This window comes from Nothobranchius furzeri, chromosome 2 (genome assembly GCF_043380555.1).
Source record: "Nothobranchius furzeri strain GRZ-AD chromosome 2, NfurGRZ-RIMD1, whole genome shotgun sequence".
Lineage (NCBI taxonomy): Eukaryota > Metazoa > Chordata > Actinopteri > Cyprinodontiformes > Nothobranchiidae > Nothobranchius > Nothobranchius furzeri.
Window position 1 is genome coordinate 44,914,534 of NC_091742.1, and position 25,699 is coordinate 44,940,232.

Here is a 25,699-nt window from a genome sequence, read left to right on the forward strand (position 1 = left end):
TGTGAAAAATCTGCTGAGCAGGCTTGAGCCCTTGGCTGGATGCTGTCGTACTTGGGATGCCAGTCCAACCGGGGCTTTTTGAGGTGGGTTTTGTTTTGGTTTATTCAGCTGGAAAGTGCAGGCTAAGTGGTGTCGGGGTTTTAAACAGCCGGTCGTGCAGCTTGTGGTTCAAACTGGTGTGAGGACCCTACAGGCACAAAGACAGGAGACATGGCTACGTTCAAAACATCTTTCGAGATCCCGAGAGGGACGAGTCACTCTGCTGCAAAAGGAGTCACTGACAGTACAGGTACTGGCCTCTCACGTGGGCTAATCTACAATCTGCTTGTCAGTCAGTCAAACATTTTTTTCCTTTTTGGATAATTTGATGATCCTTCACATGCCTTTCAGGTTGACCCAGTTTCTTTTACATTTTAAACAAAGAGTTTAACATTAAAATGGTGTCAATGACAGATTTTTCTCTTTGTGAAATGAATCTTGGGAAAACCTGTTGATGTGCTTCCAGTGCAGGCAGCTCAAGATGCTGTGCAGCAGGTGGCAGACTCCTCCAAAGAAACAGTCAGCAAAGGTAATAAAGCTAATAAAGCATCCTCAATTGCACAGATTTTATGGAAGGAAAGATGTCAATATTTAAATGAAGCCACCCATAAAAATATTTATTTGGCTTGAACAAATTAAAGGAAACTGACAATAAGAAGCATTTTACATGCTGCACCTTCACTGGCCTTGCTGGGCTTTGTGCACCAGTCTGCATCATCTTCTTTGTGTTTAATGGCTGCTCCTCATACTGCAGACCAGAAATTATATAGGTCATGTTTTTTAATAGCAAACATGGTGCCCAGTGAGTCAGGTTGTTACAAAAATTTGGGTTTTGTAAAAGAAAGGTTGTATCCCGGATGAGCCCCCGATTGCTCCTATTACCCAGCTAAAGGGCAGCAATACAAGACTGGACAATGGAAACTAAACACATTCATGAATGTTTTTAGATTTTTTTAAATGATGTTATTATGATAAAGTTTTTAGTTTTTATTAGAATCAGCTATCCTATCAAAAGAAACCAGCACAGCGAAATTTGTAGCAACGTTAATAGTGATGGTGATGTGGCACAAGATGCACAAGCAGACTTTCAGTTTACACCACAGACGAACAAATGAGCTCTACCACATCCGATCCCAGAGACCACACATTCACAATTTGAGGCTGAAATTTCCCCCCACAGACATCCACAGATTTGTTTTTAGCATCAAATAACTACTGTTAATCATTAATTAAGGGGGCGTGACTGAATGCACACGCTGCAGCCAGACACCAGAGGCCTGCTGGTTAAGCTCTGACTTCTGGGTTCTGGTGTGAAGTATTATGTTGTTGGAGGTGAAGCTGACAGCAGCACTACCTCCACGAAGCAAGCAAGGGTGCAGAGGAGCATCGCAGGACTTTATTATGAGTTTCCTTCACAAAAACACCTAAATGTGGCTTTCACACAAACTCTTCTTACTGTTGAAGAACAATGGAATAAAAAAAGTTTACATTTGTAATTGAGGCGGTAATACAGTTTGGCTTTGAAGTGCTGAAGATTTATTTAACGTTTTGCTGTATTTCTTTTCTCTGGAATTTTCCAAGCTGCTCAAGAAGCCAGCAGGCAGACTCGGGCAGCCGTAGGGAAGGCTGCAGAGAAAACCACAGACACCATCAAGGAGTTCGGACAGAAAATGGAGCCAAAATGATCAGCAGAAAACAAAAGCTTCTAGCTGAAACCGCCAGATGTAGAGTCATGTGACAACTAATTATGTGTTGGGAAACATCACCCTGGAAAATAATCCATCGTTACTAAATTAACATTCCAGAAACAAGAAAAGATTTGTGTTTCTGTTGTCTTGCTTTAAAACAGATTTTATGAATTGTTTTTATTTCGGCCAATAAATAAAGAACAACTTCTGCCTTGAGTTGACATGATGTGACACCCTGCCGTGTTTGGTGGAAATAAAACACACCACTGCTGATGCTGGATGGTGGAGAGCAGCTCTCATCAGTGAATCGCCCAGCTCCATCAGGACCAGCACATCGCTGAGGAGCTGGCCTTTGGCGGGCTCAAAGTTCCCGACAGGAGTGAGATCAGAACTGTTTACCTTGGTGCTTAGCAGCACACCTCTCTCCATCACACTATACACGGTTGCCAGGCAACAGAACTCAGTGATGGCTTGTGATTGGTCGAGGTCGCTGAATTGATGCTGATACTACTTCTGTCAGTACACGGTGTTCTGGCCATGCTCGCAGAGATCACAGGACTAGGACAATGTTTAAAAATAAAGGAAACATAAATATCTGCAACGTTACGCAATAGCGTGATTAGAATTCCACAGAGCAGCAGGCTGCACGGCGGTGGTGTTGGGTGGAGGGATCAGCGTGAAAGCCCTCTCTTTTGTAAGAGTGTGCTTGTGTGGGAGGCACAGCTCTGCTTCCTCCAGGCTCCTTCAAGCTGAACTGTTGGGTTTCATATCCATATGCAGCAGAGCAACTCTGCATCTCCAGCTGGCCTTAACAAGTGAAGGTCCTCGCCGCGGGATGAATAGTCTATTCTATCGTTCACAAATCACATATTTGCATGACTCGATGACTGTTTTAAATCTTTACTGACAAATCTGACCAAAACTTCTCACACTTTGAGTTTTCCCGTGCGTGTTCTCCACAGACACAAACTTTGATGTCCGTAGAGAAACAGGAAGTGATCAACGCCACGCTACACCCTCCCTTCATCAGGCCTCAAACTGATCCTTCTTAATAACTTGTTCTGTTGTCACTGCCTTTTATTCCCTGTAAAACCGCTTCAATCCATCATAAGTTCATCTCTCTGCTCCTGGTGTCCATCGTGTGTCCAACGAGAACCTGTGGTTAATCATCATGAGTTCCTTATGATTGCAGAGCAGCTCTGAGCTTTTTGTCGTTGCATTACCACTCGCTGCCAGAGCTCCTGCCGTTGGTTTCCAGGGAAACTGGAAATGTGAAGCTTTTCAACAGACACAGGCACAGCCTAAAGAGCGAGGACTGCCTAAGAGAGATTCTTCTAGAGACAAACCTGTAGCCAGCACCATCAGAATCAATCACACAGCCGAGCTGCACGGGCAGATGTCGGCTTCAATCAGCAGTGAGATTTGTGATGTCTGACCTAAATCTGAAGAAGAGTTGTGGAGACGCTTCAGTACGACTTTGCTGCTGAGGTACGTCTTTAACTTGGATTTTTACTGTTTCTTTTCATTGTTCTTGCTTTAATAATGCAAAATTTCCCTTTTTTTTACATATTACTTGTTGTTATGTGATGAAAACAAAAGCTGCAGGGATTTATTATCAGAGTTTAAAAGATTCCTATAAAATAAAACCACAGAAATTGTAAAAGAAGTTCATAAATTTTGTGTTAATAAGAGCTAGCTTTTGCTTTTCTCTGAAAACGGTTTCCATGATAGGGTGCTGCTGCATGCGAGCGACTAGATGCTTGACATGGATTTTGTATTTTCACCACAGAACAAGCTGTTGTTTAATCCTGAGCTCATGCGTGGGCTCTTCTCTGATTACAGTTTGCACAAACAGCGTGTCTGTGCTGTCTGCCGGTTATTCCACCACTTAATGAAGAGGCAGAATGGGGAGCCTTAAGGATGAGAAAAGAGGTCTCAGGCTCAAAGAGGACCAGCAGCCTTCTGAGAAGTCCGAAAACACGGGACATCAAGCAGGCTCAGAGAGCAGCGCAGTGGGTGAGGGACATCCACTGCACACGAGTCAAGAGTCAACAACTGGAGAGGACCATCAGCCACATCTCCACGAGAATGCCAGGGATAGAAAACCAACGTCCAATAATCAAGAGGTGTCAGGAGCTGATATGGAAACCTCTCACCGATCAGTCTCAGAGGCAGATAAAGACTCTACACAGACTGATGTCCCGCCTCTGACGCCTCACCCTGCAGCTCAGGAAACAACCGCTACACAAAACCAAGCAATAGCTCCCCTCAAGGTTCAAACTGATGGAGATTCTGAGAGGGGGAGCGAGGGTAGGAGAGAAGCAGAAACTAGGAATATCTCAGTTCCTGTGCCGTCAACTCCAGATCCCTTTGACCCACTCTCGCCTGCCCCGATTGGGCAGCATCACATGCGCACACAGGTGAGCCTAGAGGTGGTCCAGTGCCATTCGGCGGCCACCAGCCCCATGACTCCCCCTGAAGGGGGCCATTCCTTCTTCTTCCCGAGCACTTTTGGGAAATCTGGAGGTGCTGCTGCTGACACCAAAGATGCAGAGCTGCAGGTGGGTCAGCAGGCTGAGTTCTGCTCTGTCGCCACCTCCCCGATGACCCCCAAGACTCCGTCCACCACCGTTTTTCCAGTTCTCGTTGGGAGGGAGACAGTCCAGAAGGAAGAGATGAAGACTGAGGAGCAAATTCAAAGTAGCCATCACGAGAGTTTCACAGCGATGAAATGTCAAGAAGCTAAGTCAGAAAAAACGAGAAGCCCGAGCTCTGATTCATCTCCAGGGATTTCCACCGGTTGTGTGGGTCTCAGATCGGAACATTTTCAAGGGACTTGTGAGGACAACGACCAGCAGTGTAAGCAGCAGAGGATGGGGAGCTTGGATCAAGACATTACAATCTTGGTGACCCAACATGGCAACAATGAGGAAGAAGATGAAAAGAAGGAAGAATCACATCTGGCTTCCGTGGATCCAGAAATGGTGAAAATGAAAGAAGAAGGTGGAGGAAAAAGTGAGGGTGGAAAAGAAACTCCTGTTCATCCACAGGACACGTCCAACTCAACCCGTCCTCAGAAGCAATCCGAGGAACCAGAAGAAGCAAACAATTCTAAGACAACAGAAAGCAAAGGCACAGGTGTGGAGCCCACAGACGTTTCAGGGACGAAACCCCCGGAGTCTCCGGCCCCCATTGGATGCCACAACATCCGCACACAGGTGAGCCTCGAGGTGGTGCAGTGTCAGTCTGTAGCCACCAGCCCCATGACACCTCCTGAGGGGGACCAAGCCTTTCACTTCCCCAGCTCCTTTGGGAAATGTAAGGTGGCGGTCCCCGAGACGAAAGACGCTGAGCTGCAGGTGGGCCGGCAGGTGGAGTTTTGCTCAGTTGCTACTGCACCCATGACCCCAAGAACTCCCATCGCCACAACTTTTCCCGAGATCAAGAAAGAGTCGAGCATAGAGAAGAAGATCCTGGAGGAGGAGGAGGAGGAGGAGGATAAAGCACAGCATGTGGCAGAGAGAAAAAAGACAGTAGAGAAAGAGGGGGAGGACACAAATGAGGGTACAAATTGTGAGGATACGTGTGAGGAGCCGGTGCAGGAGGTGAACTGGGACGAAAAAGGCATGACGTGGGAGGTGTACGGGGCGGTGGTGGAAGTAGCTGTGCTGGGCTCAGCCATCCAGAAACACCTGGAGAAGCAGGTGTTGAAACAGAAGCAGCAGTCCTCCATACCTGCGCCGGAGCAATCGGAGGCAGAGCAGGTGGAGTCAGGTAAGGGTCGGGCGAGGAAGAAAGGTGAACGGGACGAGAAGGTGAGCCGACGCAGGAGAAACCCTTTCCGTGTGATGATGGAGAACGTGCAGCAGCCACATTGTTGCTCGAGAGCTCACACCAATGAATGATGGGAAAAGAAATCTGGCTCAGAACCCAACAGCTGGCTGCAGAAAACACGTTTCAGTACAAAACCCGACTGTGGCTGTGATACTAGGATTTACAAGAGCTCAACGTCGTGTTGACGGGGCGAGGAACAAATAATCACACCCTCTCACCAGACAGACCAGTTCCAAAAGCACATCGCTTCACCGTGGATTCATCACAGAGAAGCAGCCATAACTTTCCATTCATCTCGTTTCTAATGGGGGAAGGGGTTGCTCTGACCACTGAGAACTGACCACCAGGGTAACTGGCACCCTGAGTGTCGTCTAGCTCCTCTCCTTTAATATTTCTTTCCTCCTCATCGCCTACTTAGGTGTTTTAGCTCCTTTCTTTGTTCACCTCAGACAATGTGCCGCCATGGCAACAGGCTCTCCTTCTCCTGGCTGTTTGGAAGCTCAGGTCTGAGAAGGATGGGGCAGATTTCTACTTACAACCTTCTGTTTAGACACTTGTCATGGAGGCAACTTAATGGGATGTGAGGATTCCAGTGGATGTGAATTTCTTTGTGTATAAAAGGCGCCTTTTCTTCCTCTAGTCTTAGCTTAAGCTGAGCTGTGTAGTGAAAGGTGGTGTGATTAGGGATCGTGATGCGGACAACCGTCTTTCAGGTCAAGTATATTTTAGGTCTCTGCTCCTCTACTGTGTTTTGCTGCAGACAGATGTGGTCCAGTTGTGGAATATGTGATGATTCTTTAATCTGTCTCAGTTCAGAGCACGGACGTAATTTTCACTTTAGAAGTAGAGGGGACACGGGGGGGGGGGGGGGGGGTATCTTTACATACAGCATGCTCTAATGGGAAACAGGCTTCAACACAAATGGTTGTTTTCCGCTTGGTCCTAGAGCTCAACCAGTGTCAGTTTAATATAGCGTAACATTGTTTTTGGATGGTAAAAAGTGCAGTGGTCAAAACTTGACTTTGGAAAAGCTGGGGGGGGGGGGGGGGGCTGGGGGGGGGCCCAATTACGTCCATGGTTCAGAGATCATTGTTGTGCTAGTGATGTGTGTTCGTGTGCATACCATAGTTTCATAAAACGGCAACAATGGAAGAAACAGATGTAGTTTTTATTTGGACACACGATACATTCTTTTGGTTCTTGGTGAATAAAACTGCAGAGAGCAGGTAAGCACTGACACCGGAGGGACGGTCCTGGCTGACATGCTCCAATAAATAAATGATTTCCATCATACCTTACATGATATTTAACTTTATCATCACCTTTCCAGCTGCAGCTGGAGGTCAGCGACGTGTCTTGACTTGTATATAATTTAGTTTATTTTAAACAAATCCAAAAACCTTTAACAGAAATAAAGTGATTCTTTGTGCAACTTTGATTTTGTTTGCTTTCCCATTTGTTGGTTGAAAAATGTGTTGAAATTTGCCATCTTGGGAGAAACGGTTCCCTCCAGTACTCGCGAAGCTTCAGTTAACAGGAGCTGGACAAAGTCGAGCCGTACGATTACAACTGGGATGTTTCATATTTTTAAAACAGCCTAATTACTCTGAACTGTGGTTTTTCCTTGTGGGCAGTTTTACTTTCTTGAGATAATTGCTTGATTGAAGTCAGACTCACTTTAACATTCCAACTGGTCAGAATAAAACTTCTATTTGAAAAACAACAACATCCAACACAGAAAATGTTTGGTTTGGTTTGCCTGATTTTGTCTGAGCCTCTTTAATGTCCATCACAAGTCAGTCGTGTCGAAGGAAGGGTTGGTAAAGCCAGTGTCGGCCTTTTTGGCATCTTTCCTTGGGCCCACCTGGGCCAGCGCTGCACCCAGAGCCTCATTGTAGCCTGAAGGGCCTCTAGGTTCTTCTTCCTCCTCGATGGTTTGCTGAGAAATGCAGCAGTTTTACAGTTAGACTGCTTCCTTTTGTTCTGACGTTCGTCAGTCTGAAGAAATTAAAACTCACCATGTCGGGATTTGAGTCAGTGGTCATCATCTCACAATGATCATCTAGGGAATTGAAACTTTAAAAGAAAATTGGACAATCCTTCAGTTACATTTCGCTTTTCTGTTGTGCAAATGACTTTATTTTCTCTTTTTGTATATATATATATATATATATATATATATATATATATATATATATATATAATTTTACAAGACTTTATCAATGTTTAAGAGTATAACAAAAAGATAATTGTTTTGTTCCGACAATACTTTCATTAAAAATAAAAAAAAACATCTTTTACAGCATTAAAAGGAAAGTTGGAATTAAAAAGAAACAAAGAAAATCGTATTTTCTAACTGATAGTTTCCAGATGCTCTGCTCATTTCTGTTCAAACCAGAGCTTTTCAGAGGTAGTGTGTGTGTGTGTGTGTGTGTGTGTGTGTGTGTGTGTGTGTGTGTGTGTGTGTGTGTGTGTGTGTGTGTGTGTGTGTGTGTGTGTGTGTGTGTGTGTGTGTGTGTGTGTGTGTGTGTGAGTGTGTGTGTGTGTGTGAACGTTGACCTTGAAGTCAGCCCTGTTTCGGGACCAGAGATGATCAATTCTTTTAAAATCCTCTTTGCTTTACCTGACTTTGTCCATGTCTGAGCTCTCCCCATCTAAATCTAAAGCTATAGCTGAGTTGATGTGGAGGTTCAGCACCGGATTAGCTCTGCCAGAGAGGAATGTTTAATATTAGAGGACAAAAAAGTTAGTTTGCTTTTTTTTATTGCTCTTGCTACCACACTCACCCCTCCATGGTGTACTTGTTGGTGCCAGGTACCGCCGTGCCTCCTTTCTGGTTGTCAGAAGTCACCATAGATGCAGAGTTCATTGCTTTAGCTGCTTTCAGCTTCCTCTTGTAGCTGTAACATTAAGCACGCAGATCAGATTACCTCCCTGACCCGTCTCGACCTTTCCCCTCCCAGAGCTTTGTTCTGACCTTCTGCGAGTGCACAACAGCGAGGTGGTGAGCACAGCCAACACTATGACGAGGCCTCCAACAATCCCCAGAAGGATGTACTGAATTGGGTTTGTTGGCTGTTGATTGTCACCAGACGCACCCTGAAATCAAGGAGGGAAATCCGTTATGCACACACTGACTTCTGAAAAGCTGTAAAATGTATTTCCTTCCAACTTCAAAATTGGAGTTCCTCATTTTGAGTGAATGAAATTCTAAGTTGTTTCTGCTGCACTTACAATATCAGCAAGACCAAGGTCTCTCAGGGCAAAAAAATATTCAGATTTCACGATCATCACTTCCACTTCTTCTTCTCTGAGAGCCGTTCCATTTGGGAAAACGAAGTATGCCTCCACCATTGTCTTCACACTGAGGAGAGAATTACAAAACCCTCTAATTCAGCATAAACCTGAATACAAATCATCAAATAAAAAGCAGCTATTGTTTAGGGTTTATCTCTAGTTATTTTCAAAATGATGAAGATGTGAGTCCAAAGCACACTTTAAATGCATGTGGCGTTGTTGGCTCCACCTAGTGGACAAATGATTCTGTTTAGAAATGAAAACTGCACATCTGGAGCTGCAATCTCCACAGTAAAAATGTACTGCTATGTGAATTTATTTACTTAATAAGAAATTTCATGGAACATTGAAAGGGGATTGTTGAAAACCAACATTGTTTATATATTAAAGAAAACAAACACATTCTGATGAGTAAAATATTTTAGATACTTCCAATGCTTGTAAAAGGTAATAAAGGAAAAGGTGTAGCCCGCTCATGTTGCAGCCTTAAAGAGTGAACTTTCAAATTAGGAGCATTTGTTGGTTAAACTTAATTGTATTAATTTAAATTGTTTGTTTGTTTTCCTGTCCGGTCCGGCTGTGAAACCATCAGAATTGATATCTGAATGCTGAAGACAAGCCTTGCAGTTTTACTCTCACAGGTGGAGCGTTATAGCTGCTGCTATAATGCCGCGCCTGATACCAAAACTTTATTACAAATATTTTCAGTTGTTTAAAATACCAACGGACACAGAGACAGAAGTATAAGAGAAAGGGGGAGAGAGAACGAAGAGGTGGGGGAGTTGGGGTTCACAAAAGTAAACAAGAAATGATAAACAAGAATTTGCAGAAAGAGTGAGTGAGTGAGTGAGTGAGTGAGAGAGTGAGTGAGTGAGTGAGTGAGTGAGTGAGTGAGTGAGTGAGTGAGTGAGTGAGTGAGTGAGTGAGTGAGTGAGTGAGTGAGTGTGAGAGAGAGAGAGAGAGAGAGAGAGAGAGAGAGAGAGAGAGAGAGATGGGGACACACAAAATTATAACAAGACCAGAATATCCCTGCACCAACAACATCAAAGTCAAAGTCATTTATTGTCATCTTCTACCACATGTGCAGGACATGCAGAGAAATGAAATTCAGTTTCAGCACACACAATTCAAAGATCAGACATACGTGGGTAAGACACATGACAAGAATTGGTGACTGCGGTCATTCGCAACATGAGTCGCGCTACCTTAATAGATAGATGAAAGGGTGTTACATGAGGATAAGTGGGGGTAGGTAAAAAAAAGGCATAGCAGAGTTAGCCCCAGCGGGGAGTAACTCTATTATACAAAAAAAAACTCCTTTCAACATGGAAGCACAAAACAGCACAGATACAAACATCAGAGTCCGATGGGGAGGTGGGGATGGGCGGGATCCTGAAGCCTCCAATGGGAGCTGCCACTGCGGCGCATCGATCAGCTGCAGACCAACAGGTGGGAGGGAGAGATAAGGAACAGAGAGCACATTGAGGTTCCTGCAGACATGTCAGCCTGAAGGAAGAGGGTGAAGGTCGGGACACAGCATCTGTCGGCATTCCTCCTTTTGTGGGGGTGTGTTGAAGCAGCCTTGAGAGGCTGCTATGGCGTCAGATAAGGACAAACATGACTTTGTTTAGGGCAGGCAGAGATAATCTTCCTCTCCGCCTTGGAGTCTTTAAGTGGTCATTCATGTCCACCAGTGAAGCCAATTTTACATTCCACATCCCCGCATCGTCCGGCGACCCTCTCCGAGATCAAATCCATCTTGCGCACTAACACAGGCAACGCCGCGAGGACATTGTCCAGCTTACGGTTCACCTCGAGTAACGTCCCAGTCTGTGAGGTCACCGCCCGAGCGGCGCATTCCGTGGGTACGGGTCGCACTCCAATCGCTCCTGTCTTCCCCAATTTCCAGAAAACCAGGTATCCTCCCACTCCAAATTACATCCATGAGGATATATTAAAGTAACAGTTTTTGCTGAGAAACACACGGTAATAATTCATACAGCATTTAGTGCCAGCCACAGCCACAGCACAGGTGATGTGTTGAAAATGTCCAAGCCCATACTTATGAGTGCACCATGTGAGCACCTGTGTGTGTACACGTGCTTGTATATGTTAGGTTTCTCTATAAGAGCGTCCAATTATGATTACTTTTTCATCAGGGTTTTAATTTTGACAAGCCTTTAAATCCCTTCACAGTCATAAAGTTTCCCTATGTTTACTGGATGCCCCAAAATCAAATCATTTCTGTGTAATCTGAACAAATTTTCCCACTTTAGTCGTTTGCTTCAAACATCTTACAGAAATAGTCAACTCTGGTGGATTTCAGAGAGAAAACTGATGTTGGAGGATGTTGGCATACAAATTAAAGACCACCAATCAACAGTACTCCTCCTTGAACCGTCACCTTATCGTGGTGGAGGAGTTTGAGTGCCCTAATGATCCTAGGAGCTATGTTGTCTGGGGCACTTAGTGCCCATGGTAGGGTCTCCCATGACAAATTGGTCTTAGGTGAAGGGTGAGACAAAGAACGTTTCGAAGGATCTTTCATGGCGGTTAAAACGAAGAGTCGGAGTACCCGGCCCGGAGGGTTACCGGGGTCCCACCCTGGAGCCAGGCCTGGGGTTGGGGCCCGTGAGCGAGCGCCTGGTGGCCGGGCTTTCGCCCATGGGGCCCGGCCGGGCCCAGCCCGAACCGGATACATGGGCTCGTCCAACTGTGGACCCACCACCCGCAGGAGGAACAGGAAGGGTCCGGTGCAATGTGAATCGGGTGGCAGACCAAGGCGGGAGCCTTGGCGGTCCAATCCCCGGACAAGAAAACTAGTTTTTGGGACATGGAACGTCACTTCGCTGGCGGGGAAGGAGCCGGAGCTTGTGGCAGAGGTTGAGCGGTACCGGCTAGATATAGTCGGACTCACCTCGACACATTGCATTGGCTCTGGAACCCGAGACCTGGAGAGGGGTTGGACACTCTACTTTGCTGGAGTTGCTCCGGGTGAGAGGCGGAGGGCTGGGGTTGGCTTTTTGTTAGCCCCGAGACTCTCTGCCTGTGTGTTGGGGTTTACCCCGGGGGACAAGAGGGTAGCTTCCTTGCGCCTTCGGGTCGGGGAACGGGTCCTGACTGTTGTTTGTGCTTATGGGCCAAATATCAGTTCAGAGTACCCACCCTTTTTGGAGTCCCTGGGACGAGTGCTAGATAGTGCTCCATCAGGGGAGTTTGGTGAGGCCATGGAGAAAGACTATCGATCGGCTCCAAAGAGGTTCTGGCAAACTGTCCGGCGCCTCAGGAGAGGAAGGCAGCAACTCGCTCACACTATTTACAGTGGGGATGGGGAGCTGCTGACGTCAACTGAGGCTATAGTCGGACGGTGGAAGGAATACTTTGAGGAGCTCCTCAATCCCACCAATGCGCATTCCGAGGAGGAACCAGAGCTGGGAGGCCTGGGGATGGACTGTCCGATCTCGGGGGCAGAAGTTGCTGAGGTAGTCAAACAACTACACAGCGGCGGAGCCCCGGGGGCGGATGAGGTTCGTCCTGGGTATCTCAAGGCTGTGGATGTTGTAGGGCTGTCATGGTTGACACGTCTCTACAACATTGCGTGGTCATCGGGGGCAGTTCCTAGGGAGTGGCAGACCGGGGTGGTGGTCCCCATCTTTAAGAAGGGTGACCTGAGGGTGTGTTCCAACTATAGGGGGATCACACTCCTCAGCCTCCCTGGAAAGGTCTACTCCAAGGTACTGGAGAGGAGGGTCCGATCGATAGTTGAATCTCAGATAGAGGAGGAGCAATGTGGTTTTCGTCCTGGCCGTGGAACTGTGGACCAGCTCTATACCCTTGCAAGGGTGATGGAGGGGGCATGGGAGTTTGCCCAACCAATCCACATGTGCTTTGTGGATTTGGAGAAGGCTTATGACCGTGTCCCCAGGGGCACCCTGTGGGGGACGCTCCAGGAGTATGGGGTGGGTGGCTTTCTGTTAAGGGCCATTCAGTCCCTTTACCAGAGGAGCGTGAGTTTGGTCCGCATAGCCGGTAGTAAGTCGGACCTGTTCCCAGTGAGGGTTGGACTCCGCCAGGGCTGCCCTTTGTCACCGGTTCTGTTCATCACTTTTATGGACAGAATTTCTAGACGCAGCCGTGGTGTGGAGTGTGTCGAGTTTGGTGGCAGGAGAATCTCGTCTCTGCTTTTTGCGGATGATGTGGTCCTCCTAGCTTCATCCAGCTCTGACCTTCAGCTCTTGCTGGGTAGGTTCGCGGCCGAATGTGAAGCGGCTGGGATGAGGATCAGCACCTCCAAATCTGAGACCATGGTTCTCGACCGGAAAAGGGTGGCTTGCCACCTCCGGGTCGGGGGAGAGGTCCTACCTCAAGTGGAGGAGTTTAAGTATCTCGGGGTCTTGTTCACAAGTGAGGGTAGGAGGGATCGGGAGATCGACAGGCGGATTGGTTCGGCGTCTGCAGTGATGCGGACGCTGAGCCGATCTGTCGTGGGGAAGAGGGAGCTGAGCCAGAAAGCCAGGCTCTCGATTTACCGGTCGATCTACGTCCCAATCCTCACCTATGGTCATGAGCTTTGGGTAATGACCGAAAGAACGAGATCGCGGATACAAGCGGCCGAAATGAGTTTCCTCCGTAGGGTGGCCGGGCTCAGCCTTAGAGATAGGGTGAGGAGCTCGGACATTCGGGAGGGACTCGGAGTAGAACCGCTGCTCCTCCGGATCGAAAGGAGCCAGTTGAGGTGGTTTGGGCATCTGGTCAGGATGCCTCCTGGACGCCTCCCCGGGGAGGTGTTTTGGGCATGTCCTGCCGGCAGAAGGCCCCCGGGTCGACCCAGGACACGTTGGAGAGGTTACATTTCCAATCTGGTCCGGGAACGCCTTGGGGTCCTGCCGGAGGAGCTGGTGGACAAGGCCGGGGAGAGGACGGCCTGGAGCTCCCTAGTTGGGATGCTGCCCCCGCGACCCGGACCCGGATAAGCGGAGGAAGACGAGACGAGACGAGAGACGAGACAATCAACAGTAGGTGATTGTAGGGTAAAATACAAACCAGTGAATACCCGATAGTTACAAAGTCATGGTAAAAAAAAAAAAAAGAAGTCAATTTTCAGTAAGGTTTCACAAGGTGTCACTGTTTTGGTCAGTACTTGGTTCTAAAATCCTTTATTATTATTATTATTATTATTATTATTATTATTATTATTATTATTATTATACATTTTATTTGAAGCACATTTCTAAAAACTCAAGGTTCAGCGACGGTGGCACAGGAATTAAGTGCTCACTGTATTTACTGATGTTGTGTGTGTTTGAATGTTTTATTTCCTTTTGGTAAATGGCAAATGGCCTGTATTTGATACAGCGCCTTCTAGAGTCCTGGAACCCCCCAAGGCGCTTTAAGTGCTCGCCCCGTAATCGGAAGGTTGCAGGTTCGAGCCCCGCTCAGTCTGTCACTGTCGTTGTGTCCTTGGGCAAGACACTTAACCCACGTTGCCTGCTGGTGGTGGTCGGAGGGACCGGTGGCGCCAGTGCTCGGCAGCCTCGCCTCTGTCAGTGCGCCCCAGGGCAGCTGTGGCTACATTGTAGCTCATCACCACCAGTGTGTGAATGTGTGTGTGAATGGGTGAATGACTGATTGTGTTGTAAAGCGCCTTGGGGGGTTCCAGGACTCTAGAAGGCGCTATATCAAATACAGGCCATTTACCATTTGCCAAAAGGAAATAAAACATTCAAACACACACAACATCAGTAAATACAGTAAGTAGTAAAACCAAAACATGATAAAACACACGGTTATAGGGAATAGGCTATCTTGAACAGGTGAGTTTTGAGTTTAGCCGTGAAACGCTGAAGGATAGTGGTGTTCCTGAGTTCAGCTGGTAATTGCTGGATTTCACTCACGTGACTGCAGTTGCGCAAAACTCAAATGGGGGACAGAAGGTGTTTTGCTTCACTGCAAAACACAGCACAATGGACGAAAGCAATAGCACTAAGGCACAGACATGATATCACGAAAAAATACATATTCCTTTACTTTATGACACACGTCAGACTTTCCCCTGGAGGATTTACCCAGCGCTGAAGCGATCGGCATAACTATCTACCTTTTGCTGCATGCCTCATATTACAAATAAATTACCAAATGAAACCCCGGAAGCCTATTTTGTTTCAGGTGAGTTAACCATTTAGTTATCTGGAGAAGCTTTAAATAACCGTCGTCTTGTTTTTGCTCTGCTAAGAGTTGTGCACTCTCAATCAACCACACTTTCTCCCACACTTCTCCTGCATCTGGCTGAGGTGATGGAACAGGCATGTTCATTTCCAACAAATGGAAATTCAGTCAGTTGCTACTCAATACTAAGTACACATCTTTTTAATACCATCCCATTCGGGCTAACTGCACTGAAAAAATTCTTTATGGTTGTTATATATCGACAACCAGGACAAATCAGAGACTTTCTAGATGAACTTGACACCCTGCTCTCCTCCATTCCTGCGCATGACTTTCCCACAATGGTCCTTGGAGACATGAGTATTCACCTGGACAATCCTAGCTAATCAGATTTCCTGTCCTTCGTGTTATCATTTGATTTAAAACTGGTAAAAAGTATTCCAAGTCACCAAACTGGAAAAGCACTTGATCTCACTTTCGCAAGAAACTGTGCCATACCGCTGCATCTTCCCGATCATTACTTAATTCACTTCAGCTTGAGTCTCCAGGGGAGGTCCACTGCCTCCACCTTAATGGTCTAATTCTGCTGCAACCTCCGCAATCTGGCACCCATTATTTCTCCTCTCTTGTTGCCTCCACTCTCCCATCCACTAGCACAGTGGTTCCCAACCTTTTTCCCAAGGGACCCCGTTTTTACCAGTAAAATTTTTGACGACCCCCTCCCATTCTCTCTTCCAGTACAAACATTATTAAGAAATGATAAAATTGTTCAAGCACATTTTAATATGCTTTGATTCAACAGATAACAGTAATAGTAGGCTCCAGTACAGAACAAAGTCATTAACAAAACCAAACAGAGCACAATGTGCTTGACAGTTTGTATTACTTTTCTGAACACATTGTTTCTTGTATACACTGATAAATCAATCATTCCTTTCAATAAACGTTTGACACATAAAAAATACACCGAGCAAAATGTACTTAAATGTGTATATTACTGTTCATACTAGATTATTTACTGTAAACGCTGTGATTAATCAACCAGTCCTATCTTTAATGAACTTTTGACACTTGAAAATAAAACAGTGAGCTGAGAAAAATGTTCTTAAAAGTGTGTTACTTTTTCTGTACTAATCATTTCCTGTCTTAATATCAGTAAACTTTTCACTCATGAAAAAAAAGTGAGCAACATGTAGGCTGTAAACAAGTAATAAATGAAGTTTTAACCCCTTGAAGTGGAGAGGTCCTGGCGGCCCACTGAAAGGCTTTGGCGCCCCCTTGTGGGGTCGGGACCCCCAGGTTAGGAACCACTGCCCTAGCACATTCTCTGCCTTTGAAGTGAATGATGCCACTCAGTCACTCTGCTCCACACTTTGCTCTTATCTCAACAACTTGTGCCCTTCAGGCACTAGATCCTCTCAGTCGCACCCTCGGCTAAATGATACCCTCCAGTCTCTACGCAGCAATCTTAGAGCTGCGGAAACTGAAATGGCACAAAATGAAAGATCCTGCTGATCCATCAAAATTCCAGGCATTACTGTTCTCATCCTCTGCCAGCATCACTGATGTAAAGAAAGCTTGATACTGACAAAATGCTCAGCACTTCTATAATCGGCATTCAAAACTCTACTTAACCCTTTGCCTCCACCCTACCAGCAATCTATCAGCAGACACCTCTAAACATCTTTGGTGTGTTCTTGCGGTGTTGAAAAAATATAAACAACAGATGAACCAGATACTAGAGGACAAAAATACATACAAAATACTTAAAAAAGATCCAACAGAAAGCATTAAGAAAAACATGAAAAAAATACTGAAGCCACTACAAGAAAAAGACAAAATAACAGAAAAAATGTACAAACACTGGATTCCTATGGCAAACATAACACCAAGAATATATGGAACACCAAAAATACACAAACAAAACACTCCACTTAGACCAATAGTTGACAGCATAGGTACATCAACATACAACATGGCAAGATAAATCAGCAAAATCATCACCCCGTTTTTTAGGAAACACAGATCAACACTGCAAAAACAGCATAGAACTGGCAAAAGAACTAAAGAAAATTATAATAGAAGATAACGACATACTCATCTCACATGACGTCACATCCCTGTTCACAAAAACACCAACCCAAAAAACCATAGACATAGTAGTTAACAGAATCAGACAGGACAAGACTTTACACAAAAGAACAAACCTCACAGCAGATGACATAGCACAACTGATAGGACTGGTAGCTAACTCCACTTACTTCACATATGATTACACAATATACAAACAACTGGAAGGCTTCGCCATGGGTAACCCGTTATCAGCCACCCTGTGCCAGTTTTTCTTGGAAGACCTAGAACAAAAAGCCATAGCCACTGACCACCCCCCCCCCCCCCCCCCAACTGCAAAATAAAACTGTGGAAACGCTACGTAGACGACATACTGGAAATCATACCAAAAGGACAAACAGAAACACTAACACAACACTTAAATAACATTGATGACACAGGCAACATAGAGTTCACTTATGAGTCAGAAACAGAAGGCAGCATAGCATTTATGGACATGAAAATCACCAGACAGACCGACGGGACCCTAAACATAAACACATACAGGAAACCAACACACACAGACCAATATCTATTATGGACATCAGAACACCCCACCATACACAAAATGTCAGTAATCAGAACATTATATCACCGAGCAAACATGATAACAGAAGAAAGAGGCCGTAAACAAGAGGACAAACACATACAACACGCTTTAAAGACATGCGGATACCCGACATGGGCAATAAACAAAGGAAAACAACAAACAGCAACAGAAAGAAAAGAATAACCAAAGCAAAGAACCAGCAACCCTAACTAAAAGATGGAGGCAGACACCTCTACCTAATTTTTCACTGACAAAGTTTCAGTTATAAGCAAACAGTTTACTGAGCTGGCCACTCCTGAGCCTTCACTACAAAAAAGTATTTCAAGCCTGACCAAGAGAAGTCCTACTGCATCCTTTTCTTTATTTACCCCCATCACTGAGAACTGTGTGTCCAAACTTCTTAGAAGCTAGAGTGACTGCCAAATCCTCAGTACTTATCCTGCTTGACTTATTGGCTGCATTTGACACAGCTTCCTTTGGGCATACCCTCTGGGCATCACAGCGAAAGCACACTCCTGGTTTGAATTGTACCTGACAGGACGACCATTCAGTGTATCTTGGCTTGGACAATATTCTGCTGTTCACCATATTGCCACAGGAGTCCCACAGGGCTCTTTATTAGGACCTCTTCTCTTTGCCATGTACACCATCTCACTGGGTGAGACCATGCAATCACATGGCTTCTCCTACCACTGCTATGCCAACGACACCCAGTTCTGTCTTTTGTTCACCATGGATGCCCTCACAGTCTCTGCACGAATCTCGGACTGTCTTTCTGACATATCAAGATGGATGAAATCTCACCATCTCCAACTCAACCTCTCAAAAACTGAATTACTTCTCATCCCAGCAAAGCCATCCATACAACACAATATCTCAATCCAAAATGATTCTCTATCTCTGGTTCCTTCAAACGCAGTTCAAAATTTGGGTCTTGTGATTGATGACCAGCTGACTTTTAAAGATCACGTTGCCTCTGTCGCTCGTTCATGTCATTTTGTGCTGTATAACATATGACAGATCAGACCATACCTAACACAATATGCCACTCAGCTGCACACATCAAATTCAAATTGCTAACAGTAGTATACAAATTACTGGATGGTACGGCTCCCATCCACCTGAATCTTCTTGTAAAGGCTTACGTCACGGCTGCTCCGGTCATCAAAGGATCATCAGTTAGCAGTGCCTACACCACGCTCAGGACAATCCAGACTTTTTTCATGTGTTTTTCCACAGATGTGAATGACCTACCAAACACTACCAGAACAGGGGCATCCTTGACAATTTTCAAGAAACCCCTGAAGACCCAGCTCTTCAGAGAGCATCTTCTAAACTAGCACCCTCCCTACACCCATCCCCCACTCTACTGTCTACTCCTTGTTCACTTCCCTTCATGATTCATTATAATGCTTCAATGCCACCTAGGAATTACTGATTAGTGTTTGTTGCCTCAATGACAACCTGCTGGCTTCATTATCACTTGTCAGTCGTTTTGGACAAAAACGTCTGCTAAATACATCAACATAAACATAAACAAAACGGGGTTGATGTGATTAGAAGACGGTGCATTCGTGATGATGCAGTAGAGCATTGGACCAGTTGGAATTTATGCAGACTTATTTGGCAGACCAAAAAGGAGTGATTTAAAATAATCTAGGCAAGAAGTGACCAAGCTGTTTACTAAAATAGCAGTGAAGTGATTGGACAGAGATGACGGTAAGCGGTTAATATTTCACAAGTGGTAGTAAGCTGATCGAGTGACAAAACTGATATGAGAATGGTAAGACAGGGTGCTGTCCAGAATTACACCAAGGTTCATAATGCATTTATTACATCAAGAATGGATTACTGTAATTCATTACTCTCAGGAAGTCCACAGAATGTAGTTAAAAGTCTTCAGCTTGTCCAAAATGCTGCAGCTAGAGTTCTGATGAGAATTAAAAAGAGAGATCATATCTCTCCTGTCTTAGCTTCCCTACATTGGCTACCTGTTAAATTCAGAATAGATTTTAAGATCCTCCTTATTACATATACATATATATATATATATATATATATATATATATATATATATATATATATATATATATATATATATAAAGATATATATATATATATATATATATATATATATATATATATATATATATATATATATATTAAGATATATATATCTTAATAATCAAGCTCCATCATACATCAGTGATCTGATTGTTCCATATGTTCCTAACCGAGCACTTTGCTCTCAGACTGTAGGTTTACTGGTGGTTACCAGAATATCTAAAATTAGGATGGGAGGCCGATCTTTTAGTTATCAGGCTCCTCTCCTGTGGAACCAGTGTCATGAGCCTGGGTGAGTACTCCTCTCACTAAACCATCTGTGAGTGTGTGTTTGCAGGAGAGGGAGCTACAGCTGCAGCTGGTCAGCAGTCAGCGGGTCTGCTACTTAAGGTGGATGAAGAACACAGCTTGACGCCGCTACTGTTTGGTAGTTTCCAGCCTTCATCTTGATCTCAGGTTTTTTGATAACTCGTATATTTTTGGACTCGTGTGATTTTGTGCGTTTGCTCACCTACCTCAGGTGTCAACACATCAGGATTCAACACCACAACTCCATAGGACTCTGGAATCTCTCTGCCACGTTCATCCATCCATCCTGACCGACCCGCTCTCTCCCTGCCCTCCCTCTCTCCATCCCTGGACCCCCACCCCACCCCCACCTACCCACCCACCCGCCACACCCACCCCCCGCCCTCCCCAGCTCATTATCATCCCCTCTGCCCTAATCCCACACAACCCAGTGAGTCTCTACTCTGCACCTTCCAGTACTGACTTACTCCTTAGGACTCACCTCATTCTGCTGTCCCCCTCCAGACGCTGCATTCCCAGTTCCTGTCCACTGGAATTCCCAGTGCGCTTTTAGTTGTTGTTATCCAAAAATAAAATCTTATTTTTTCCCATCATTCTGTGTCAGTGGCTTGATTCTGCATGTCTTGGGTTAGACACCTCCCCCAGAACATGACAACCAGCTCCCAGCTTTAGTCCGTGAGGCAGACACTGTCTACTTTTAAGACTAGGCTTAAAACATGTTTATTTGATAGGGCCTATGGTTAAAATCTGATGTTAGCCTAAATCTGGACAAGTGGGGGAGTAGAGGGAGGTGGAGTGTACAGTCGGTAAAGACGGCTCTCCCTTGCCCTGCCTCCAACATGCCTCCATCTAAATAGGATAGATTACCCAGAGTTATCTCTGTAGTTATGCTGCTATAGGCTTAGACTGCTGAAGGATACACTGACCACTTTTCACACTCTACTACTTTCTTCTCCAATCTGCTCTTTAACTGTACTATTTTCTGCAATTTCAGCTGTTAACTTTATTTTCTCTAAGTGTTTTTCTCCCCAGAAGAAGCTACAACGACGTTCTGCTGAGCTGTGGTGGCCTCATGGAGGGGGCCATCGTCTAGCACACTGCTGCTAACCACTTAAACATTCTCCCTCTCCTGATAATAACTTTTTGCTTTCCTTGACGTTGGATGTGCTACTACTAGTTTATCCGTTTAATTATAGATCCACTAGGATAAATACAATAACGTTTATCTCTCACCAAATAGAATATTTACCAAGACATCACAATGTAACCACAGAAACATTGCTGTGTGTGTGTGTGCGTGCGTGCGTGTGTGTGTGTGTGTGTGTGCGCGCGCGCGTGTGTGTGTGTGTGTGTGTGTGTGTGTGTGTGTGTCTGCTCTGTCAGTGGATGGCTACTTATACTGAGCCAGGATTCTCTGGAGGTTTCTTCCTGTTAAAAGGGAGTTTTCCTCTCCACTGTCGCTAAATGCTTGCTTAGTATGAGGATTGCTGTATAGTCACTGACTAGTCTGTGACTTGATGCAACCTGCTGGGTTCCTTATATAGGATACTTTTTTACTGATTGGCTTAATGAACTGACCTGTACTGGAATGTTTATTATGTGAAGTGGCTTGAAACGACTCTTGTCATGATTTGGCGCTATATAAATAAACTTGAATTGAATTTGAGAAAGCCAAGCTAGAGGAGTGGCTAAAGCAGATCCCAGGAACAACATCAGGACCTGTCCTGCAGGCCGCCTATAGAGTACCGCTGTCCTAGAGTTTCACCATCTATTTTTTAAGGGGAGGAGAGACTAAGTCACACCCATCTACTTCCAGACTGTGGGTGCCTGTAAATAAGAAAAAAATGCATGCAAGTAAGCTACAAAAGCTCTTTTTAATCCCATTTGATATGTGCCATGTATTTAATATATGATGTCCGTGAATTTTAAAGTTACATTTTGATGCCAGGCACGATCAGCAAAAGTTTTTGTAGGATTTGTGTGAAAACACATGTAGGAATACAAATGCTTCTCACCAAATTGATGTAATCGAAGCAGACACAGACAAGGAAAAGGCTGAGTTTAGTGAGCTTCAAGTCCCTCTTCCATTATGAAACAAGGTGCAATAATTGTGGAGTAAAATAAACACAATAATTGTGGTAAGTAGTTCTCCCTCTACACCACCTCAGGCCACCAGTCTGTGAAAATAGTCAAGTTCGCTGATGACACCACTCTCAGTGGCCTCATTTCAGATGGGCTCGAGTCTGCATACAGAGGGGAGGTGGAACGCCTGGCGTCCTGGCGCAGCAACAACCTGAAGCTGAATTGAATACTTCAGGAGAATGCCAGCCCCACTGCCTCCCATAACCCTGACACACACACACACACACACACACACACACACACACACACACACACACACACACACACACACACACACACACACACACACACACACACACACACACACACATATTTCTTTTCAATACAGAACACACACATTTAGCCCTGCTCACCGTTGTGTGATTAGTATTATTCTGTTAAGGAGAACCCACAAACCTTTTCTATTGCCATCATGAACATGTAAAGTCCTTTTTAGTTGTTAAAGTGACAAATCCACTGCAAAGAAGCCCAAAAGTGACATCTAACCCCAGAGCTGCAGCCAGCAGGCCACTTATAATATAATGCATACATGATGTTATACATGGTGTACTTAAGTGCAGAGAAACTTGCCTGTTTGTTTCATCCTTGGCAGTTTTCATTTCAGAGATAGAAACAATATCAACCGAAGCGCCTGTGGCTTGCATGAGCACCCTGGAAAGATCCCACAGGAAGGAACCAGATTTAAGGGTTTTTTAACATTTCTTCTGTTCAAAGGAAGAAGATTCAAATTTGACTAAAATAAAAGCAAACCTGGTGATCTTATCACGCCTCTCTTCAACCTCCTGAACAGAAACTACAAATCCAAACTTAACCTTAAATTCCTGATCGACGGTGAAGATCTACAAATTAAAAGCACATAAATGTTAATAGTGTTTAATCTGTCTGGTTGTTGCTGATGAAATCATCCATTTATTCTCTCACCTCCAATACAGTGCTGCTCTGCAGACCTCCAGTATCAGTCGCTGTGACTGTTACCAAATATTTTCCTTTCAGGTTTATTTCAAGGCTTTTAGTAGTTCTAGAGGAAATGGAAAACAAGTAAATATTAAGCATCTATATATAGAAGACAATGAGCACCGTAAAATAGGACCAAACAAGCTCAAGCTCCACGTCGGGTAGAAATCTACAACAAGTGTTTCAGCTGTAATAGATGACTTACTGAATCAGTCCAACAAAAATATCCTTCTGTTGTGAAGTGATGGCCTCGAACACGACGCTCATGTTGGATATTTGGTTGTTCTTGTCCACAAACCTGACAGTCTGTACTTTAAAGTCAATCTGCTTGTTTACTCCAGAGTCTAAATCGGAAGCCTGGAAGCAGCAGGAAGAGTTTTCAGAAAAATTTCACAATAATAGGGTGGAACACGTTTCAGTCAGTCGTACTCACAGTGACTCTGGCAATGGATGTTCCTTTATTTGCTCCTTCGGACACCACGACTGGACAGAGGGGGTGAATTAGTGTTAAACAAAACTGAAGGTTTGATTCTTTTATTCTCAAGAAAACATTTTTAAGTGACTCTTCAGAGGTGGGCAATCCTGCTATCCAGCAGGTTTTAGTTGTTTACCTGCTCCAACACACCTGATTCCTGGATGAAATCATCTGTTCAGCAGCTCATCAGGCTCTGCAACAGCCTGTTAATCACCAGCAGTTCAACCCTCTGGAGGCAGGTTAAAACCTGCCTACCTGGTTACTCCACATTCGTGTTTCAGGAGCATTTTTTAACTCAGAAGTTCCCCTGAAGGACTTAGTTGTTCGTCCTTTTATCAACACTTATTTTGAGCCTGAGAGGGTTAAGCCAGGTGTGTTTAAGCAGAGAAACAAAAAAACCTGCTGAGGACCAGGATTACCCTCTTCTGCTTCAGAGCCTCTGTTAGAAGACAATGCTGCCGTCAGGGAGCCTTGGGTCGTTTATAAGTGGTCAGACCATGGCGGTAATGTCACGCAATCGTGTCCTTTCTACAAAAGATTACACAATGGCAGTATGGGGTGTGGGGTGGGCTCTGTGCTGCCGTGGAACTCATAAAGTGTGTCCAACAAGCCGCTCCTAAAGGTGTCTGTCCACATCCCCCATGCAGTTTCTGGTGACCGGAGCTCCAGCTCTAATGGAGAGAAGCTCCTGGAATGCTGCTGCGCTCCAGTTTGCCACCTCAGCTGATTCTGTTTACAAAAGCAAAACCTACTGCTGTTTTTACTTTCATTTTCAGCATAGCTGCCAGCCGGAGCTCGGCAGTAACTCGCCACGTCATCATGACACCTCCCTCTGTTGCGCCAAGGCGTAATTTGCGTTCACACATCTGGCACTGCGGCAATATTACTACCAAGCATGGCGTCACAAATGCTGCTAAATTCCTGCAACGCCATGCCGCCACGGCGTATTCCTGCCATGCTGGCAGAATTACGCTGATTTGAGAAAAAGGCTTTTAATTACGAAGTAAAAATTTTATTGTGTCTATTTACTGCAATCCTCTGTGATCATGAAATCTGCTGGTGTTCTTCATGCTACACGCTAAAGCTAAATACACGTCACTTTTAAATAGCAAAAGTCAAACAGATATCTGTGTTTTCATGTATTTTGTCATCCTGTGTTCATATTCATATTTATTTTCCAAAAACTAAATACGTTGTGTAAATTATTTCAAATCAAATAATAAAAAAATGTAGGATTAATATTTACACAAATATTTGAGTTAAGCGGTGAAAAACAAGCAAACTTTACTAGTTTGTGTTTGAGTTAAATTAAAAATGATCAGAAATAAAAGAATCGGTTTAACCTTAAAATCACATGTTGAAGATTAATTAGTTTGAACGGACGTGAACAAGTTGTTGATGCTCATAAGGCTAAAAGAATAGAAGCATCCCAGAAGAGTTTGGATGTCATTAAGCTACAAATGGAGCAAATTCCCCTTTGAGAGAAAAGCGTCAAAATCCTGAACAACAACAAGGCTATGGGGGGGGGGAATTCTCTGTGACACAATCTGTCGGGCCGAGGACACAGTGTGGGATTCTGGATAATAAAGTTATTTAAAGACAAACCTTCAGTCAGTGTGGTTACATGCGCACTGACCGACAGCTAAGTTGATTCAGGTCTTTATCCTAGTTTACATGTGCGTTAGAAAACCGGCCTCCACTCCGGTACAGGAGCTGGCGACACGCCCCTTCTCATGTTGGCATTCTTCCGGTTAGCTTATAGCAACTGAAGCAGTGAACGGGCTGGCGGGAGTGAAGCAGACGGAATATGCACAACAACAACGCAGCAGCACAGCTCATTCCGGTTTTATGGCGTTACGCGTCTTGCTTTGTGACAATGGTCTTTTCAGAAGACTGCTTCCGCAGTCTCGTCACTTCCGGAACGTGAGCGTCCTACCGGTATAGTTGAGAAGGACCTGGCTGCAGCACGCAGAAAGGGGCGGCGTTGGGCCAGTTGTCAGACGCCGCCCCTTTCTGCGTGCTGCAGCCATGTGTACTTGGTTCAGACTGACCCGTTTACATGCAGGATGTACT

General features: G+C 44.9%; 3 protein-coding genes across 5 annotated transcripts in view; 2 read left to right on the top strand and 1 right to left on the bottom strand.

Annotated features, from left to right (window-relative positions):
• Positions 1 to 75: 75 nt before the first annotated feature.
• On the top strand, positions 76 to 1,746 carry adirf (adipogenesis regulatory factor). The gene is made up of 3 exons (XM_070545857.1): positions 76 to 289; positions 506 to 568; positions 1,621 to 1,746. Exons 1-3 carry the CDS (start codon positions 211 to 213, stop codon positions 1,722 to 1,724), a joined length of 246 nt encoding a protein of 81 aa, XP_070401958.1. The 5' UTR covers positions 76 to 210; the 3' UTR covers positions 1,725 to 1,746.
• Positions 1,747 to 3,077: 1,331 nt separating this feature from the next.
• Positions 3,078 to 6,402, top strand: LOC107373590 (G protein-regulated inducer of neurite outgrowth 1). The gene is made up of 2 exons (XM_015941718.3): positions 3,078 to 3,215; positions 3,570 to 6,402. The coding sequence occupies exon 2, from the start codon at positions 3,632 to 3,634 to the stop codon at positions 5,630 to 5,632; it is 2,001 nt and encodes a 666-aa protein (XP_015797204.3). The 5' UTR covers positions 3,078 to 3,215; positions 3,570 to 3,631; the 3' UTR covers positions 5,633 to 6,402.
• A 308-nt stretch (positions 6,403 to 6,710) lies between these two features.
• The window catches only part of cdhr2 (cadherin related family member 2), a 34,646-nt gene continuing 15,657 nt past the window's right edge, over positions 6,711 to 25,699 (bottom strand). For all 3 annotated transcript variants that reach the window (XM_054737213.2, XM_054737214.2, XM_054737215.2), the window contains exons 21-31: positions 23,585 to 23,634; positions 23,357 to 23,508; positions 23,119 to 23,215; positions 22,948 to 23,036; positions 22,768 to 22,848; positions 8,796 to 8,925; positions 8,539 to 8,660; positions 8,348 to 8,461; positions 8,185 to 8,268; positions 7,580 to 7,637; positions 6,711 to 7,500 (exon numbers count right to left, since the gene is read on the bottom strand). In XM_054737213.2, coding sequence (XP_054593188.1) covers positions 7,351 to 7,500; positions 7,580 to 7,637; positions 8,185 to 8,268; positions 8,348 to 8,461; positions 8,539 to 8,660; positions 8,796 to 8,925; positions 22,768 to 22,848; positions 22,948 to 23,036; positions 23,119 to 23,215; positions 23,357 to 23,508; positions 23,585 to 23,634 — 1,127 coding nt within the window. In that variant the 3' untranslated portion in view covers positions 6,711 to 7,350. The remainder of the gene's footprint in view (positions 7,501 to 7,579; positions 7,638 to 8,184; positions 8,269 to 8,347; positions 8,462 to 8,538; positions 8,661 to 8,795; positions 8,926 to 22,767; positions 22,849 to 22,947; positions 23,037 to 23,118; positions 23,216 to 23,356; positions 23,509 to 23,584; positions 23,635 to 25,699) is intronic.

What these genes read in the sequence shown, in the direction of transcription:
- adirf (XM_070545857.1), top strand. Translation starts at nt 211, where the DNA reads ATGGCTACGTTCAAAACATCTTTCGAGATCCCGAGAGGGACGAGTCAC. An exon ending in AGGAGTCACTGACAGTACAG is followed by an intron (nt 290 to 505) that starts GTACTGGCCTCT and finishes ATGTGCTTCCAG; the next exon opens with TGCAGGCAGCTCAAGATGCT. An exon ending in CAAAGAAACAGTCAGCAAAG is followed by an intron (nt 569 to 1,620) that starts GTAATAAAGCTA and finishes GAATTTTCCAAG; the next exon opens with CTGCTCAAGAAGCCAGCAGG.
- LOC107373590 (XM_015941718.3), top strand. Translation starts at nt 3,632, where the DNA reads ATGGGGAGCCTTAAGGATGAGAAAAGAGGTCTCAGGCTCAAAGAGGAC.